The 17458-nt window shown below is 41.6% G+C and overlaps 1 protein-coding gene across 2 annotated transcripts in view; it reads left to right on the forward strand.

The window, feature by feature from the left end:
• DERA (deoxyribose-phosphate aldolase) overlaps positions 1-17458 on the forward strand; it is a 125949-nt gene that overhangs the window by 37874 nt on the left and 70617 nt on the right. For both annotated transcript variants that reach the window (XR_005530574.1, XM_039244648.1), the window contains exon 2: positions 16584-16681. Coding sequence is in view for 1 of the 2 variants with exons in the window: in XM_039244648.1 (XP_039100579.1) it covers positions 16584-16681 (98 nt within the window). In the remaining variant the exon portion in view is untranslated. The remainder of the gene's footprint in view (positions 1-16583; positions 16682-17458) is intronic.

Raw genomic sequence — 17458 nt, forward strand, 5'->3', positions numbered from 1 at the left:
GTTAAGCAAATGCCTGAAATACTGTGTTCTAGTGTATCAAGGCTTCCCCCAAACTGCTAGTCCCCCCCTTTCATTGACTCATCAAATGTTATAGATGGTTGGCTGCCTGTCGCCTGAGTGCAGTGATGGGGAGCTGGGCTGGGGGAGGTAGAAATTTGTACACTGATGAAATGGTCTGGGTCTCTTCACTTTGGGGAAGCTTCTCCTGGTGGGAACATCTGAAAAGACAATTCAGCAAACAATCCAACGTAACCACTAGATTACGTGCCTGTGCCTGATACATAGTAAACACCTAAATATTTACTGACTTAGGTAAGAATTATAATCGTAATATATCTGCTAAAGTTCCAGGGGAGTCCACAGGAAGCTTTTGTGATTGAAAGGCTTGGGAAAGTTCCTCAGGGTGACATAGAGTAGGATTTTTGATTGGAGTGATCTGGCATGCAAGCTAGATACTTTTGACAGTGAAAAGGTGCACTCAAATACTTAAAATGATATATAATTTTTAAAAATATTTACTTATCAACTGGCAAATTGCTTTTATATTTTTAGTGGCTCTTCTATTCAAGAGAAAATAGCTCTATTCAAAAACTTTTAGAAGCGCCTGGGTGGCTTAGTCGGTTAAGTGTCCGACTTTCGCTTAGGTCATGATCTCACGGTACGTGGGTTTGAGCCCCGCGTCGGGCTCTGTGCTGACTGCCAGCTCAGAGCCTGGAGCCTGTTTCAGTCTGTGACTCCCTCTCTCTCTGACCCTCCCCTGCTCATGCTGTCTCTCTCTCTGTCTCTCCTAGAAATAAAAAAAAACAAAAACCTTCTAGAAAACAATTCATTCTAAAACAAAATATATTCATATACCTCAAAGCCAAAAAATGTATTCATGTTAATTATCTTAGCCTTATAAAACAACATAAGTTGAGTTATTGCTCTGCTTTAACCAGTTTCTTAACTCTATCAGTCTGGTATGTCATTGTTATATGTATATATTTTATATTTATTTTATTTTGAGAGGTGGAGGGAGGGGCAGAAAGAGAGAATCCCAGGCAGGCTCTATGCTGACAGCGTGCGGGGCTTGATCTCACTAATTGTGAGATCATGACCTGAGCCAAAACCAAGAGTCAGACACTTAATCAACTGAGCCACCCAGGTACCCCTATCATTGATATTTTTTGAAGAGCATTGAAAATGTTTTTTGAAGAACATTGAAAATTTTTTAAATAATTAAAATGTTCACTAATTTTTTAAAAGTTGCATTTTATTTTTTCATAAATTTGGAATTCTTGATACCTTCAATTGATTCTTCTCTGTAGAACATATTATTTCTAATTGAGAAAATATTTTCCAGATATTGAGGTATCTGGTAGGCTTAGAGCAAATTCTGTAAGTAGAGGGTGTTCTTAATTCTCATTTTTCAAAAATTGAAGTGCATAAATATTTTGGCACAAATAGTTTCACAGCTAATGTATTTTTGTCTCCATTGCAAGCAAAATAATATGTAATCTTATAAGACCAAACTTGTCAAATAAGATGTCTTTGTTTAAGATTCTTTGGAATGTTTTGCTAAATCTAAATACTGTAAAATCTCAAACCGTCTCAATTTCACTTCTTTCCAGTACAGAATATAAATGTAATCAATTTAAAATAGGAGTTTGTGGTAACTAGTCCCCAAAGATGGCCTGGGTCTCTGGGATTGGTGTCCCTTTACAGCATCGCTTCAGGTTGCCCTTGACTCACTTTAACCAATAGAGTTTTTGCAGAAATGATACTTTAGTGGCTGTTTCTATGAATCTGGGAGCCCTGAGTTGCCTTGTAAGAGGTTCAACTACACTGTTGGAGAAGCCACTTGGAAAGGGAGAGGTTCTGGTCCTACAGGGAGAAAGAGAAGCGCACGCAGTGTCCCAGCAGAGCGTAGTCTTCTAGCTAGCTGCCTTCCTTAAAGGCACTGGTTGTATGAGTCAAACCACGTTGCGTGTCCCTGCCCCACTTGACCCAAAGAAGCAGGAGAAATAATAAAGGGGTTGCTGATTTGAGCCCTGACATTTTGTTGTGATATATTTTACAGCAGTAGATAATCGAAACAGATTAAGTTGTGGTATCCCAAAGTGCAATCTTAGAATTTTAAAACAAAGCATTAAATAATGCTAGTTGAAATGCACTCATTTAATTTGTTGAAGTCTTGTCTTTACTTTTGTAGGGATACATTTTAGTGTCTTCCTGTTTGCAGTATTTACAAACAATTGTCATCAGTAGTAGTGGTTCACTGAGTTTCAAAAGCTGGTGGCTTTTGGTGTTATATTTGCTTAACAGCTTTTTATTTTTTTTAAAAAAGATTTTCAACCTGATTTTGAAAAAAAATAAAGCCAACAACATGTAAAGGTCGTGTTTACAAAATAGTTTAGGACTAGTTGTACATCAGCTTAGATTGACTGACAAAACGGTTCTTATTCTTCCAAGAGCCAAATGTTTCTAAAATTCATCTGATGATGATCAGTAAAGAGAAATGTGCATACTGTCAGGAAGAAGTATTTATTTTTAATTAAACATCAGCTCTCTCAGAAAGATCAGGTAGTTCACTTATTCTCTGTATATATAAAATATTTAAGATTTGACAGCTACAGCTTGCACTTCGTTACAATGTGGAAGTTTATTGGGATGAAATTGTAAATTATGTGTCTGTCGCATCCATATCCAAGTATATTTCTGCTCCATAGGTTTCTTAATTTAATAAGAAAATTATTTTTATCATAATAGTATATTCCAACAAATTGTACCCATGTTACCATTGCAAAATCAAATAATTATATGTTCAACACCATCCTCTTTAACTGAATTTACAGTGACAGTCACCATGATGTCAGATGTTTTACCTTCAACAGAATAGACTTCTGGAATTTTTTCTTGGATTTGATAAATTCAGTTTTTAAAATGAGCCAGTGTTTGAATTAATTTTACAGATTTTCTCTTTGAAGCACCTTTCTCTTTCACAGCACCTGTGAGTCTGATCTAGAACTGGTATTTTCTAGTTGTGAAATTATGCTTCTAAAGCCAACCACTTAATAACTACTGCCTTACTTATACATACGCTAGGAAGTTTAGATGTAAAAATGAGCAGTTTTTAGAGTACAGATCTTCCTCGATTATGGTGGGGTCATGTCCTGACAAACCCATCATAGGTTGGATGTACTGTAGTCAGAAATCCATTTAATACACCTAATCCACTAAACATCAGGGCTTAGCCTCGTTTACCTTAAACATGCTCAGAACACTTACATTAGCAAGTGGCCAGGATTACCTGACACAAAGCCTATTTTATTTTATTATTTTATTTTTTTCAGAGGCGGGGGTGGGGGGGAGGGGATCTTAAGCAGGCTCCATGCCCAGCGTGAAGCCAGATGCAGAGCTCTATCCCATGGCACGGGGATCGTGACCTGAGCTGAGATCTAGAGTCAGAGGCTCAACCCACTGAGCCACCCATGTGTCCCTCAAGGTCTCTTTTATAATAAAGTGTTGAGTAGTCATAGAATATATTAAATACTGACAGCGAGAAACAGAATGGTTGTTATGGATACAGGATGGCTGTCAGCGTGTGGGTGATTTACCCTTGGGATCACATGGCCTTCTGGGAGCTGTGGATGTCGCTGCCCAACATGAGAGAGGATCCTACCACGTAGCCGTACTCTGGGGAAAGGTCAGAATTCAAAATTTGAAATATGGTTTCTACTGAGTGCATATTGCTTTTGCATCACCATAAAATTGAAAAATTGTAAATCGAACCATTGTAAGTTGGGGACTGTCCATGCTCATTTTATCTAAGTGGAAAGTCATGCTTCAGCGCTTTATGGAACTGCATCTTGTGAGGCTGTGTTAAATGGCCATCATTAAACACAGCCTTCTTCACATAACCGCTAATTTTTGAAGTATGTAGAAAGATGCTTTCTAGCAGATTTGGGTCTTGGACTGAGTGGCATCTCTGTAGAGTTATGTTGGCACCTGGTAAATGTTGAAAAGTATTTTGTGCAAATTACAGATCATCAGCTTTTCTGAGAAATGGAAGTTCGGAATTTAATATTTCATTAAGCATACTTTTTTTTGAGCTCATTGTTGCGGATAGATTTTTCCAAAATAAAAAGGGCTAACCTTAAAGAGTTTTAGATTTATAGACTATAAAAATGACAAAAGCATTGCTTGCAGTTAGTTCTCGTCTAGGAATCTGGGTATTCCCCATACATATTCCTTATTCACCTAGCCTACAATTTCTCATACTTCTCGTGCCCTCCCGGCTGGCGGTGTGGTGTGTGTGTGTCTCTTGTGGGCTTGGGCCCAGGCTGGGGCATAACTGGCTGGTTATATTCAAATGACTGTGGAGACACAAGAGTGTTGGGTATCCCTCCTACCACCACCCGCGACTGGAAGGAGTTATTGTTGCCCGCCACCAGTGTCCCAAGTACCCTTAGTTGTCAGTGAATGTCCTGCGTGCTGGGAGGGACAGTTTATGTCTGGAAGACGGGGGAAGAGTCAAATTGTGGTCTCCTTACAGAGTGAAGTACATATTCAAGTGAGATCTCTGTTCACTATACTTTCCTCTTACATGAATATGGTAGAAACTGGGGTCTACAAAACCCAGGCTGGTTTATTTTGCTTATTAAAAATTTTATTTTATGTTTGTATTACAGAGAGAGAGAGAGAGCAGGGGAGAGGGGCAAAGGGAGAGAGAGAGAAAATCTCAAGTAGGCTCTACGCTCAGTGTGGAACCTGGTGAGGGGCTCCATCCCACGACCCTGGAATCATGACCTGAGCCAAAATCAAAAGGTGCACACTCAACCAACTGAGCCTACCCCCATGCCCACATTTGTTTATTAGAAAAATGAAATATAGAAGCAATGCTACACAAGATGGGACAGGGGGTGTCAACTGAGCAAGTCCTGGGCAAATTAGGATGGTGGGGTCACTCTGAGCGAGGACCAGAAGCTCAGCAGATGGACCGGATTGTGCCCAATAATAAGTTTTACTCCAGTGGTCAGAGCGTGGAGGCAGAGGGATAAGCTCTGATGGTTTGTTCCAGCCTGTGGACTTCCCCCACAGAGACTTAGCTGAGGATATTTGTGGGTACTGAGCAGAAGGAATCCTTCCTTGAATTCTGTGCTCTGTGAGCCTTCCAGTCGCCTCTGGAATACCAGCTCTTCTTGCACTATTCCCTCTCCAGATGGCACCAGAGAATGAGCAGCTTTTATTTGTTTGAAAGCACATTTTAAAGACTGAAATGCTGCAGTCAGTGGACTGATGAGGCTTTGACCACTCTCTCCTCCCCGCTACCAGTGTTCTAGTCCAAGCTGCCCCTGCTATTGCCTGAGCCTTCTACTGTCTTCCCCACAGCAGCCAGAGGGGCTTCCTGAAATGTAAACCTAAATCTGATCATTTCGTCTCTCCACACAGAGTTCTCTGAAGACTTCCTCTCTCATACCTAAAGCCCTTCTGTGCGAAAAAGTCCTTCGTCAGGGGCTTTCAAACCTTACGGGCCATGCTTCACAGCTGGCCATGGACTTTATATTGCCCCACAGAACATGCCTACATATGTATAATTGCAGCAAAATTTCTGCGTCTGACCCTTATCTGTATTGTATAAAAGGTGTCCTGATGTTTTCCATTTTATTGTCTCTTCTTTTAAAAAAATACTCATTGTAGCTGACAACCTTGATTTCATGACATATCCATGGGTCATGGCTCTCAGTTTGGAGAACAATTTCCTCTCTGACCTGGCTCATAGCGTCTTTGACTTCATCTCTACGACTCCCAGTTCTCCTTGTTTACCACCCACCAGTTACACCTGTGTCCCTGCTTTGCCTCAAATATGACATGTTCACTCTTGCTTTAGACGTTTGCGTTTGCTCTTCTCTCTGCCTAGAACACTGTTTCCCCTGGTTGGTGGTCTCTTTGCTCCCTTCCTTATTTAATATGGGGCCCTGCTCAGTTGTTTTCTTACCAGAAATTCTCCCTGACCATGCCCATCCCTGCCTTCTCCTTTCTCTTACCCTATGTAACATATGTTATGTAATATGTTCAACATACATTTACATGTTTATTTGCCCCATCTCCTCGGAAGAAGCTTTGTGAGAGTCAGGATTTTGTTTTCTCATTCACTGATGAATCCACAGAGCCTCAAGCAGTGCTGGCACCATCGTGTGTACCCCGTTTATATTAGTTGAATGAGAGAACAAATGTAACTCATCGACAGATGCATATTGACCAAACTTTCTAGGAGCAGAGTCCCTGATATGCCTCGTATCTTAAGTTTAAACTATCGACTTTGGGATGGAGACCCCTGTGTAACACTCTGTGAGCAGACCTGATGCCGTGTGTCTAGGAATTCTGGGGTCCCGTGCTCCTGCCCATGGCCTGGAAAGAGAATGTGATCTCAGGGAAAGTCTGGACCTTTGGCCCCACAGACTCCTTAACTATGGGGAAGGGCATTGCTGTGGGTGGGCCAGTGTGGGCCTGTCTTACCCAGGTGTGATATTAGTTTCATAGAGGATTTATATAATAATCAGGTTTCGTCTGGTGGCCTCTGGTGCTGATGTTTGGTGGCCTTTCTGTGGGAGCAGTAACGGTGGCATTCTGCTGTTCCTTTCCACCTGGCGGTGTACAGCTGTGTCAGGCTGGGTTGTGGAAGAGCTCAGTGGCAAGGTAGGTCATGACAGGTTTGGAGTGTGAGATGCCCCACGGACGTGATACATGATGCTGATGTCTGGACTATAGTAACAGAGATCTTACTGGCTTACCTACTGCAGTCTCCTTCCACCTGCCACTCCTGCCTGTGTGCCTCTTAATTCAGAAGAGCTTAGTGTATTTTGTTCTTACGGCTCAATAAGGTAATGCTCGCATTTGGTGAAAAATTTCGGTTTTATGGAACTGCAACATGAGGAAGTAGAAATCTTACATAATTCTAGCTCTGAAGAGAAACACTTATGTCACTTTGGTATATATTCTACTTTTTTTGCACATGTACCAACAGATATATGTTTTATATTTGTATTTTTGTTTTTATAAACATTTAAAATTTTTGAATAAATGTTTATTATTTATTTTTGAGAGAGAAAGACAGAGTGTGAGCAGGAGAGGGGCAGAGAGAGAGAGAGGGAGACACAGAATATGAAGGAGGCCTCAGGCTCCGAGCTGTCAGCACAGAGCCCAATGCAGGGCTTGAACTCATGAGCCACAAGATCATGACCTGAACTGAAGTCAGTTACTTAACCGACTGAGCCACTCAGGTGCCCCATAAACATTTTTATTTAAAACAAGTCACTGCCATGCAGGTCGCTTATTTTCATGGAGTAATGCACCATAATCAGTTTTCCATGACAGCACTTACTGACCTACCTCATTCTTTTTAATGGCTGGATCATATTCTGTATTATGGATCTGCTATATTTGATTGAATCAGTCATGTATCTTAGTGTCCCTTGTAACACTGCTACCATAAATACCGTTTCATACTTGTATTTGCATATTTGTGTAAGCATTTCTATGGTACATATTCTGTATACTGCTTATTTTTAGAAAATACTTCTTTGATTTTGTTACAGCCCAGTTTGGAAATCTTCAGAGGCTCTGATCACTTACAGGATAAAGTCTAGACCAGTGCTGTCTAATAGAAATACAACGAACGGGGTGCCTGGGTAGCTCAGTTGGCTAAGCGTACAACTCCTGATTTTGGCTCAGGTCTTGATCTTGCTATTGCTGACAGCACAGAGCCTACTTGGAATTCTCTCTCTCTCTTTTTCTGCCCCACTTTTCTGCACTCTCTCTCTCTCTCAAAATAAGTAAACTTAACCAAAAAAAAGGAAAAAAAAAAAGAAAAGAAAAAACCCAACAAGAAAGAAATACGATGGGCAACACAAAGTAATTTAAGATCTTTTAGAATGCATATTATAAAGGTTAAAAAACAGGTGAAAATCTTAATAACTTTTTATTTAACCAAATGTATCCCAAATATTATATTTCCAGTATGTAATCAATATCAAAACATAATTATAGAGATATTTTGCATTCATTTTGGTGCTAAATCTTTGAAATCTGCTGAGTATTTTACACTTAAAACATATCTCAAATTAGACTGTTCCACATTTCAGATGCTCGAGTGGCCACATGTGACCATGGCTACTCATTGGATAGCACAGCTCCGGACTCCTTAGCCTGCTTTACAAATAAGCCGCAGTGAATCAAGTAGAGCCAACTTGCTTTTACTCCTGAAACTCCTGTTTCTCATAAGCCTTCAGTGCTTCCTCTTTATTCTTGGATCCTGCCCGTCCTTTGCGTAGGCTTTCTGTGTTGGCACTGTTGACATTTAGGGCCCAGTTACTCTCTGTTATTGGACTGTTCTCTTGGTCCTGAGCCTGTTGCTGGTAGTGGCCTTGGTCAGGAATGTCTGCAGTGCTCACGTGGGTACATCACTTGTGGCAAAGTCCACAGCCGGTTCCCCTGCCAGGGCGCCTATTTATGGGTGGGTCACCTCTTCCGCTTCTTACTATGACTGCAGGACGCACTTCAGCAGAAATTGTCAGGGAACTTTGAGGATCAAGATTCATCACTCACAGGTCCTGGAGACTACACAGCACACCCGAGGGCTGCACTGTGCAGTTTCAGGTATAGAGAGAGAGCAAGTGTGCACGCACAAATGATGATCTGTGTCTTTATTAGGGCCTGAGGGTGGGGTGTATAGGGTATTGTGGGCTCCCTCTTTATTGGCTAATTTAAAGCAAAAGAACAGGAACTGGAGCATGAGAAGGGGAAGCAGGGTCACTCAAGGCAGTTGTCTGGGTTACCCAGAGCTTTCTGAAAGAGTGACCTTTGTGTGTGGGGGCTGTCCAGTTCCTTGTTGGTTGGTTCCTTAGTAATGGTGTCATACAGCTGCCGATATGTGTGTTCAGGACAGATGTCTTTTGAAATGGATGCCTAAGCCATGAAAAGCTTAATGTCAGCCACTTAGGCTCCAGTTAGAAAGCTTAGTGTCAGGCACTTACCCTCTTGAGAGACAGTCCTGTATATTGTAGGATGTTTAACAGCATCCCTGGCCTCTGCCTATTAGATGCAAGTGTCACACTCCCACCACCAGCCGTGACAACCAGAAATGTCTCCAGACTGAAAACCTCTGCTTTCGGGTCAGTCTCTTATCTCCACTTGTTTACTAAGAGGTTTTGTTTTAGCCAACTGGACGAAACTACTCTGACCTTCCCTTCCTCTGAACTTGACTTATTGCCCAGCAAGTGTGGTAAGTGTACGTTATAGAAGAAAAGCCTTTTATGGTCAGCTGTTTGAGAAATGCTGAATTAGAGAAAATTCAAGAAGGTTTCTTTTCTGTGGGACTTTGTCATTGAGGCACGCGTGCTAAATGCTTTATGCATCTCCAAGAGAAGCTAACTCATCTAGCATGTCCCAAGCTTACGGACCATTGTAATAGAAATTTGTCATTTTTTGACTTTCCAGCAACTAACTCCTGTCCTCTTAGTGTTGGGTAATTCCATCGGGGAGGTGCTAAGAGGAAGGAATGGATCTCCCCTCTTTCCTGCCACCCGCAGTCATGCATGGTTCAGGCTTTGGATGCTTTCTCCAAGTGAGTTAGGGTAAGTGGTGGTGTCACCGTCCGCAGCAGCTGCTGTGACATCTGGGCGAGGCTGTTGCTGTTAAACGCTGGTGGTGTTCTTCTGGTTTGGGCTCTGCATTTGTGCCTTTGGTTCCTGTTTGTTTTCACAGGTTGTTCCTCCAATCTCTTCTCAGGGGTTTGAGTTTTTACCATCCGTCCCTTTTTATTCCAGTCAGCAAAGTCAGTTTTCGTCATTTTTCATTGAATTCCTAACAGATTAGTTGGAAATGTTGGTTAAAAGCATTGATTTTTTTGGTCCCCATATATTGGCTTATGGTTTTTTTTGTTTTTGGTTTTGTTTTTTTTTATATTATTCAGATCTTCCCAGTCTGTGACTTTATTCCCTAAGCTCTTTCAGGAGAGCAGCAACCTATATAATGCCACTGTGCTTCTCACACCATGTGGCTCAATGCCTCCAGGCCAGGAATGCTAAATGGGGAGGTGGTAGGACGTGCATTTGGGGGCTTCACTCCTCTAAGGGCTTCTGGCTCTCTGGCTACGTAGCTGCAGCCACCTGCCGGTCACTGATTACGGGCTTGCTGGGGACAAGTGGATCTGGAACAGGGAGCCTGGAGACCGCAGCAAACAGTATTTTCACTGCCAGAACAGGCGACCAGGTTCTTCTTTCGGTGCCTAGATTAACCTACAGACAATATCTGATGAATCGAGAAGGAGAATAATTGAGAGAAATTAATTAGTAAGAGCAGCGATAGCTGGGAAAGGAAGGGCTCGAGTCTCAAGGAAGGACGAAGGATGAGGGAAAGTGGGGAGACCTTAAAGTCACAATGGGATGCCGCTGTGTGAAGCCGGGTGCAAGACTACATGTGTCTTGTAATGTGAACCCAGGCTCTGCTCCACTGTGATGATGTGTTCTGAAAGAACGTTATAACCCACCTGGCTCTGGACACAATACGTACTGGAAATGACAACCAAAGGGAACAGGAGGGTAAGCAGAGAATAGTCTAGATTGGTACAGAAGGAACCAGGTAGCAGATCATGTCAGATTGCTGCCAGAAATCTAAGTGAAGTAATTTATGTAAAAAAATTTTTTAAGATATTTATTTATTTTTGAGAGAGAGAGAGCAGGGGAGGGGCAGAGAGAGAAGGAGACACAGAATCTGAAACAGGCTCCAGGCTCTGAGCTGTCGGCACAGAACCTAATGTGGGGCTCGAACTTACAAACTGTGAGGTCATGACCTGAGCCAAAGTCAGATGCTTAACCTGTGCTACCCATGCGCCCCTAAGTTGAAGTATTTTAGAGGGTATAGTAAACTAAATACTCACCTGGACTTGCATTGATATCCTAAAGAGTGGTCTTAATGGAGAATGTATGTGGGACAGGAGTTGGAGGTCAGGGTCAGGGTGGCTGTGAGGAGATGTCATAGTAGTAAGGCCTGTGAGTAGTAGCAATATATGTTGTAATAAAGTTGTTGGTGGCTTGGTTTCTATTTTTTGTTTAATAGGCTTCACCCCTAGCATATAGCCCAGTGTGGACCCTGAGATTAAGACCTGCGCTGAGATCAAGAGTTGGACACCTAACCAACTGAGCCACTCAGGCGTTCCCTGGTGTCTTGGTTTCTAGACCGTCTATCTGGGTTCTGAGGATTGGGTTTACATGGTAGAATGTTGGAAATGTTGGCTCATGTCCTGTGGGGGCATGGATGCCCTGGAGAGCTCACCTGGAGTTCTTTAGATGGCAGTAGACTTTGTGAAGAAAGCAAATTCTACCTCCTACCTGCTAGTAAGGATGAGGCTTCCAGTCTTTCTTGTATATTTTTGGCCTAGGAAGTGGACAAGGCTGAGTCTGCTCATTTGTATAAGTAGACTATCTTCTGAGTTTGGATGGATCAGGCACGCACTAACATCCAAAGCTCTTTTTTTTTTAGCTAAGTTGCTGTTTTCCAAGGCTAAGATTAAAAGACCCGGCATGGTCGGGGCGCCTGGGAAGTTCAGTCAGTTGAGCGTCCCACAGGTCATGATCTCACGATTCATGAGTTTAAGCCCCATGTTGGGCTCTGTGCTGACAGCTCAGAGCCTGGAGCCGGCTTTGGATTGTTTCTCCCTGTCTCTCTGCTCCTCTCCCGCTTGTGCTCTGTCTCTGTCTTTCAAAAACAAATATTAAAAAAAAAAAAAAGACTAGACATGGTCAGTTGATATTTCACCAGTTACGTTGTCTGAGGGAAACAGTAAATTTACTGTGGGGCCTGGATGGCTCAGTTGGTTAAGCATCCGATTCTTGATTATAGCTCAGGTCATGATCTCACAGTTTATGAGATTGAACCCTGTATCAGGCTCTGCATTGACAGTGTGGAGCCTGCTTGGGATTCTCTCTCTCCCTTTCTCTCTGTTCCTCCCTCTCCTTCTCTCTCAAAATAAGTAAACATTTTGTAAAAATTAATTTATTTTGATGCAAGAGCCTTATTGAGCAACCATTTTTGTGCTAGGCACTTGCGCATATGGGAGGCTCTGGCTGATTCCTGGGAGGATGCAAATTAAAACTGAAAATAAACAGAAGGAATGAAAAGAAAGCATGGAAAATTTAGTCTTTGTTTTCCCAGATTTTTTGGGGAGAAAAATCTCTAATAAACTGTCACATTGTAGGGGCGCCGGGGTGGCTCAGTCAGTTAAGCGTCTAACTTCGGCTCAGGTCATGATCACAAGGCTCGTGGGTTCGAGCCCCGCGTCGGGCTCTGTGCTGACAGCCAGCTCAGAGCCTGGAGCTTGGTTCAGATTCTGCGTCTTCCTCTCTCTCTGACCCTCCCCTGCTCACGCTGCTCTCTCTCTCTCAGAAATTAAAAAAAAAAAAAAATTAAAAAAATTATCGGAATGTATTTTTCTCCACTAGGAACAAAGGTAAAGTCAAAACGCAGAATAAACCTCCTTTCACAGAGTGGCAATTTGAAATACTCTGAAGAAGTGTGAGAACATCCCAGGAAGCAGCAGTGCAAGTGACAGAGAGACTCCATGGTAGATTCGTAAGGAAAATGATTTGTCTCCATTGAGACTGACACAGGAAAAATAACCATAATAAAACATTGTGAGAAGAGTATCTGAGAATAAATTTATAACTGACAGAAGGGTCTGAAAGCCACCCAAATGACACACTAAGAGACACAGTAGGATATTTTTTCATGGAAAAGTTTTAAGAAAAGAGTATTATCGCCTTCCAATTATGGCTTCATGTTGATTCTCCCCAAAGGCACGTGTACTTGAAACCCCTCCTGGCCCCGTAAGAAGATTCTATGGTGCTGATGAGATTGTGTGCATTAGAATCACTTCTCCTGGAAAGGAGAGACGCTAAAGGGTACTCGAATAAAATATTAAAAATTATGAAGGACATAACAAAGGCCAATCAGTCCTTTCTTTTCCCCAGACCCCATAATATGAGAACAAGGGTTATTTGATGAAATTAAAGAGTAGCAAATTAAGTGCTAATAAAATGAGATAGTCACTTATATAATTCATTACCAGGGGAGGTCACAGAGGCAAATTCTGTGGCTGGATTAAATATGGGGCTGGATAATTTTATGACCACTAATGATATTTTTAACAGTGGAGGCTGATATTGCAAGAGAAGTCATCCTGTTACATTCACCAGTAGGGGGTTTGTAGGGACCTCTGGTGAGTGGTATCTGCGAAGTTGCGAGCAGGCCTTGTGGGTTCTAACCTTTGGTGGGGAATAGTACTAAAAATTAGTTTTCAAGGTGGATGCCCTCAGGTATTCTGTTCAGGCTTCAGTCCCAACTTCTTCTGAAGCAGGTCCCATGCTTCATATCCACAAGTTCTTTTATTAGAAATAATTGGGGTGCAAAGTTCCATTATACAGGGTGAATAAGTTCCAGACATCTAGTGTACAGCAACGTGACTGTTGTTAACAAGACTTGATGGTGTGGTTGAAATCTGCCGGAGAGTAGATCTTAATTATTCTCAACACACACAAAAAGTGAAAAAACAGAAAATGGTTTGAAGTGATAGATAGGTTAGTTAGCTTGATTGTGATGATTATTTCGCAGTGTATACGTATATCAAAACATCAAGATGTATATCTTAAGCATACATAATTTTTATTTGTCAGTGATACCTCAATAAAGTGGTGGGGGGAAAAGTAAACACTAATTTTTTTTAAAGCAGTTGGGAAAGGTATTGCTCAGAATTTGGTCATTGTTGGTGCTGGGGGACTATTCTGTTTATTGAATGCCACCCATGTGCCAGGCACTTGGCTTGGAGTTTTCAAAGCCTGTGGGGAATGTGAACATTCTGACAGATCAGTGTATTCAGAATGAAGGGGTCTGCACTGACGGTACACTATAGAGCAACAATAATTGCACAGAAGCAAAAAGAGTACCTCAACCTGCATGTTTCAGAGAAGATTCACAGAGAAGCTGGCATTTGAATGGAGTCTAGGTTGGGTAGGAGTTCACTCTGTTGACAAGATAATGAAGGGCAGAAGGAGCAGACAGCATGCACAGGTACCGAGACAGAACGTGACAGGGTTGCCAGGGAACTCCCGCTAGTTTTGAAAGGCTGTACCGCAGGGGTGGAGGAGAGAGGGAAAAGAGGACTCATAGGAGGATAGAAGCAGCCTGGTGGTGAAGAATCCTGGGACTGCCCGAGACCTCTCTCCACTAGCAGTGCTTCCGTTGGTGGGAGTGGGGAGTAGAGAAGAGGCGGAGAGGGGCTTCCAGAAAGTGTCCCATGACTGATAAAGGACAGCCCCCCGACACCTTGCCCCACCAGCATAAGCTTCCCTCTTTTGGCCACTGACAACTGTCGCTTGGTGGTGAGCCTTGTACTTCACACAACTCTTGGCCTCATTGATTTTACTATCTGCCCGAAACGATCTTTACCACAAACCTAATCACCATTACTAGTTGTTGGTGTTTTTTAAATTTATTTAAAGAATCTCCCCTGTCTTTGGGTAGAGAGGGGTTCTTATAGGTCTTACAAATTAGGATGAGTCTGGCATGTCTGTCTGGTCTGGTTTCTTTGGGCTTTACCTAGAACCATCTCTGTGGGGAAGAAGAGGCAGATTTCATTTGCTTGACCTTAGACTCCCATTTTCTCTGTGATGTTGGCTCAGTAGACAAGCAGGAAAACACACAGTGTCTTTGAGGAGCAGATGGATTGAAATGTTAAAAATCTGTTTTGTTAAATAATTTCGGCTAACAAAATAATTTAATTGAAAAAAAAAAGCACCCAGGCTCTGCTTTTTATTCAGTGATATTTAAGTAAGTATATCATTATTAATCACTCAGACTTTTACTTAGAATTTCTACAACATTAATATTGATAAGAGGAATCAATTGGAAATGACAAGAGAGAATATTTTTTGTAGAAGTGTGGTCTTATCTTTGTGGTAGATGCAAATACTTTGTTATTATTATTTGTGTGGTGATGTAGTGCAGTATGCAGTCAGCGGTTTTCCCCATCACATTATAGAGCCTGGTCTACGGTAGACCCTCTGATCTGTGGGGAATATGTCCAGGACCGCCCCCAGTGGCTGCCTGAAACTGTGGACAGTATTGGACCCTACATATATACCATATTTTCCCCTATACATACACGTCTATGATAAATTTGAATTTGTATGTTAGGCACAGTAAGAGATTAACAGCAATAAGTTATAATAAAATGGAACAATTATGACAATATGCTGTCATACAAGTCACGTGAAGGTGGTCTCTCTCAGAATATTTTACTGTACTTTAGTCCCCCTAGTGATGATGTGAGATGATAAAATGCCTCTCTGATGAGAGGAAATGAGGTGAATGATGTAGGCATTGTGACCTAGCGTTAGGCTACTGTTGACCTTCTGCTACCTCAGAAGGAGGATCATTGATGTTTGGACTGCAGTTGACCACAGGTGACTGAAACTGCAGGAAGCAAAGTCACAGATAATTGGGACGCATTTTCTAAAGAAGAACCTTTCCCACTGTGTTTTTTTAAGGCTCTTCCAAAAAGAAGTTGCTAGAGGGCTATAAAAGTGAGGTTATTTATAGAAGGTAGAAGATGCTAGAGAGCTATAAAAACGAGGTTAGTTATCGAAGGTAAATGGGTGTGTGCTCAATTTACTGTAAGGTCACCTCGGTTACAGAGTGCTGGTGGACAAAAGTTCCATGTGCATCGGTACATGTGCACCGATGTTTGGTGTTAGAAACTCGGAGATAAGATCATGACTCAGAATACGGTGAGCACAGGAGACCATTTTACCACGACTCCTTGCTGAACTAAATTCAAGTTGTACAGTATAGCTGTATCCAAACGTTAGCTCTAAGGAGCTTGGCAGTGTTTTCACAAGAGCTAACATGTAGGCTGGGTTCAAAATAGAAATTACAGTTAAGAGACAGAGGGTAGGATCCAAGTAGGAAAGAGCATTTCAAAACAGAAACAATGAAGATGCCTCCCAGAATTTTGAACACCTTCTTTCTTTCTTTCCCTTTTTGAAATTTCTGTTCTAACAATGTCGTAATTTCTGATAACAGTTTGAAATATTCTCCTCTGAGGAAAGAATGGGCTATATCATATCAGCGTCTAGTGGAGATTAATCTTGTCAGTAAGTGGATAGTGATCCAGTATTTCTTTAAGCCCCAACATTAATTCACTCAGGTATTTATTAATCATTTGTTCTTCTGGACGGGACACTTACAAATAAGCCTTTGCCGTCAGAAGTGAAGCACGTGGCAGCAGTCATGTAACATTTTCCTCCATTGTTAGACATATCTGTGTAATGAATCAATACGGGTTCTTCCGGTTCCTCCTGTACTTGATTTTACACGAAGTATGCCTTTTCATGACCAGGCTTCGTTCAACAAGGCTATTGATTGGTAATTATGCAAAAAAGAAACAGAAGCTCTACAAAAGCTCTGATGCAAAATGATATATCCTTTCAAGGACTGTGTAAAAATAGGTGAATATATTTAATAAAGAAGTGTTCTTCTTTCCCCTTTAGACCTTAGCTGGATCTCCAAAATACAAGTGAATCAACCAGCAGTTCTGAGGCGTGCAGAGCAAATCCAGGCTCGCAGGACCGTGAAAAAGGAGTGGCAAGTAAGGTTTCCTCTCGAGCATTCTGTTCCTGTAGTTTACAATGCTTGGTCTCTTCCCTCAAGGCCACAATATTGAATTTTGCTCAAGATGCATCTAAACTTAAAAGATTGCAGCTGTCCATGACTTATTTTAATAATTCATATATGATGATGATGGGTTGGAGAAAGATAACACATTTATCCAAACAAGTTAAACATCTTATCACTTTTGAGTGGCAAAGCCGCAAATGAATTTGAGGCATCTTTATTCATGAGTGAATTAAATGGCGTATTACCTCAACACATTTATTCAGTCCCTTAGACATACCTTCTTTGGTTGTCTTCTATTTTAATTTTTAAACCATAACATCTAGACCTGATGTGTCTGCTGTTGAGGCCTTTAGGCATAAAAGTTGACCTTCTTTGACCACCGTGTTTACCTCACTATTAATTTTCATAAATCATTTTCCAAAATTCAAAACGTGATGTTTCATGGGGCACTTGTGATCAGCATATCCTTCAGTGGCTACTGACCAAGATGTGCTGTGCGTTGCAGGACTAAAAGGAATTCAGAGTTCATTTCTCAACTGAGGCAAAATAGTGTGATATTTTGTGAATCTTTGAGGGTGACATTTCACATTTTACCCATCTTTAGAAATATTCTAATTGAAAGATAAAAGGAAAGTCACTAGAATGAGTTACAAGCTATGAATATTGTTTCAAAAATGAAATTGGATTACACGGGTTGAGGGGGGGGAACAGCAAAGAAATTAGAGACTCTTTTTTAAATGTCTCAGAT

This window comes from Hyaena hyaena, unplaced genomic scaffold (assembly GCF_003009895.1).
Source record: "Hyaena hyaena isolate Hyena2069 unplaced genomic scaffold, ASM300989v1 scaffold_247, whole genome shotgun sequence".
Classification (NCBI taxonomy): Eukaryota; Metazoa; Chordata; class Mammalia; order Carnivora; family Hyaenidae; genus Hyaena; species Hyaena hyaena.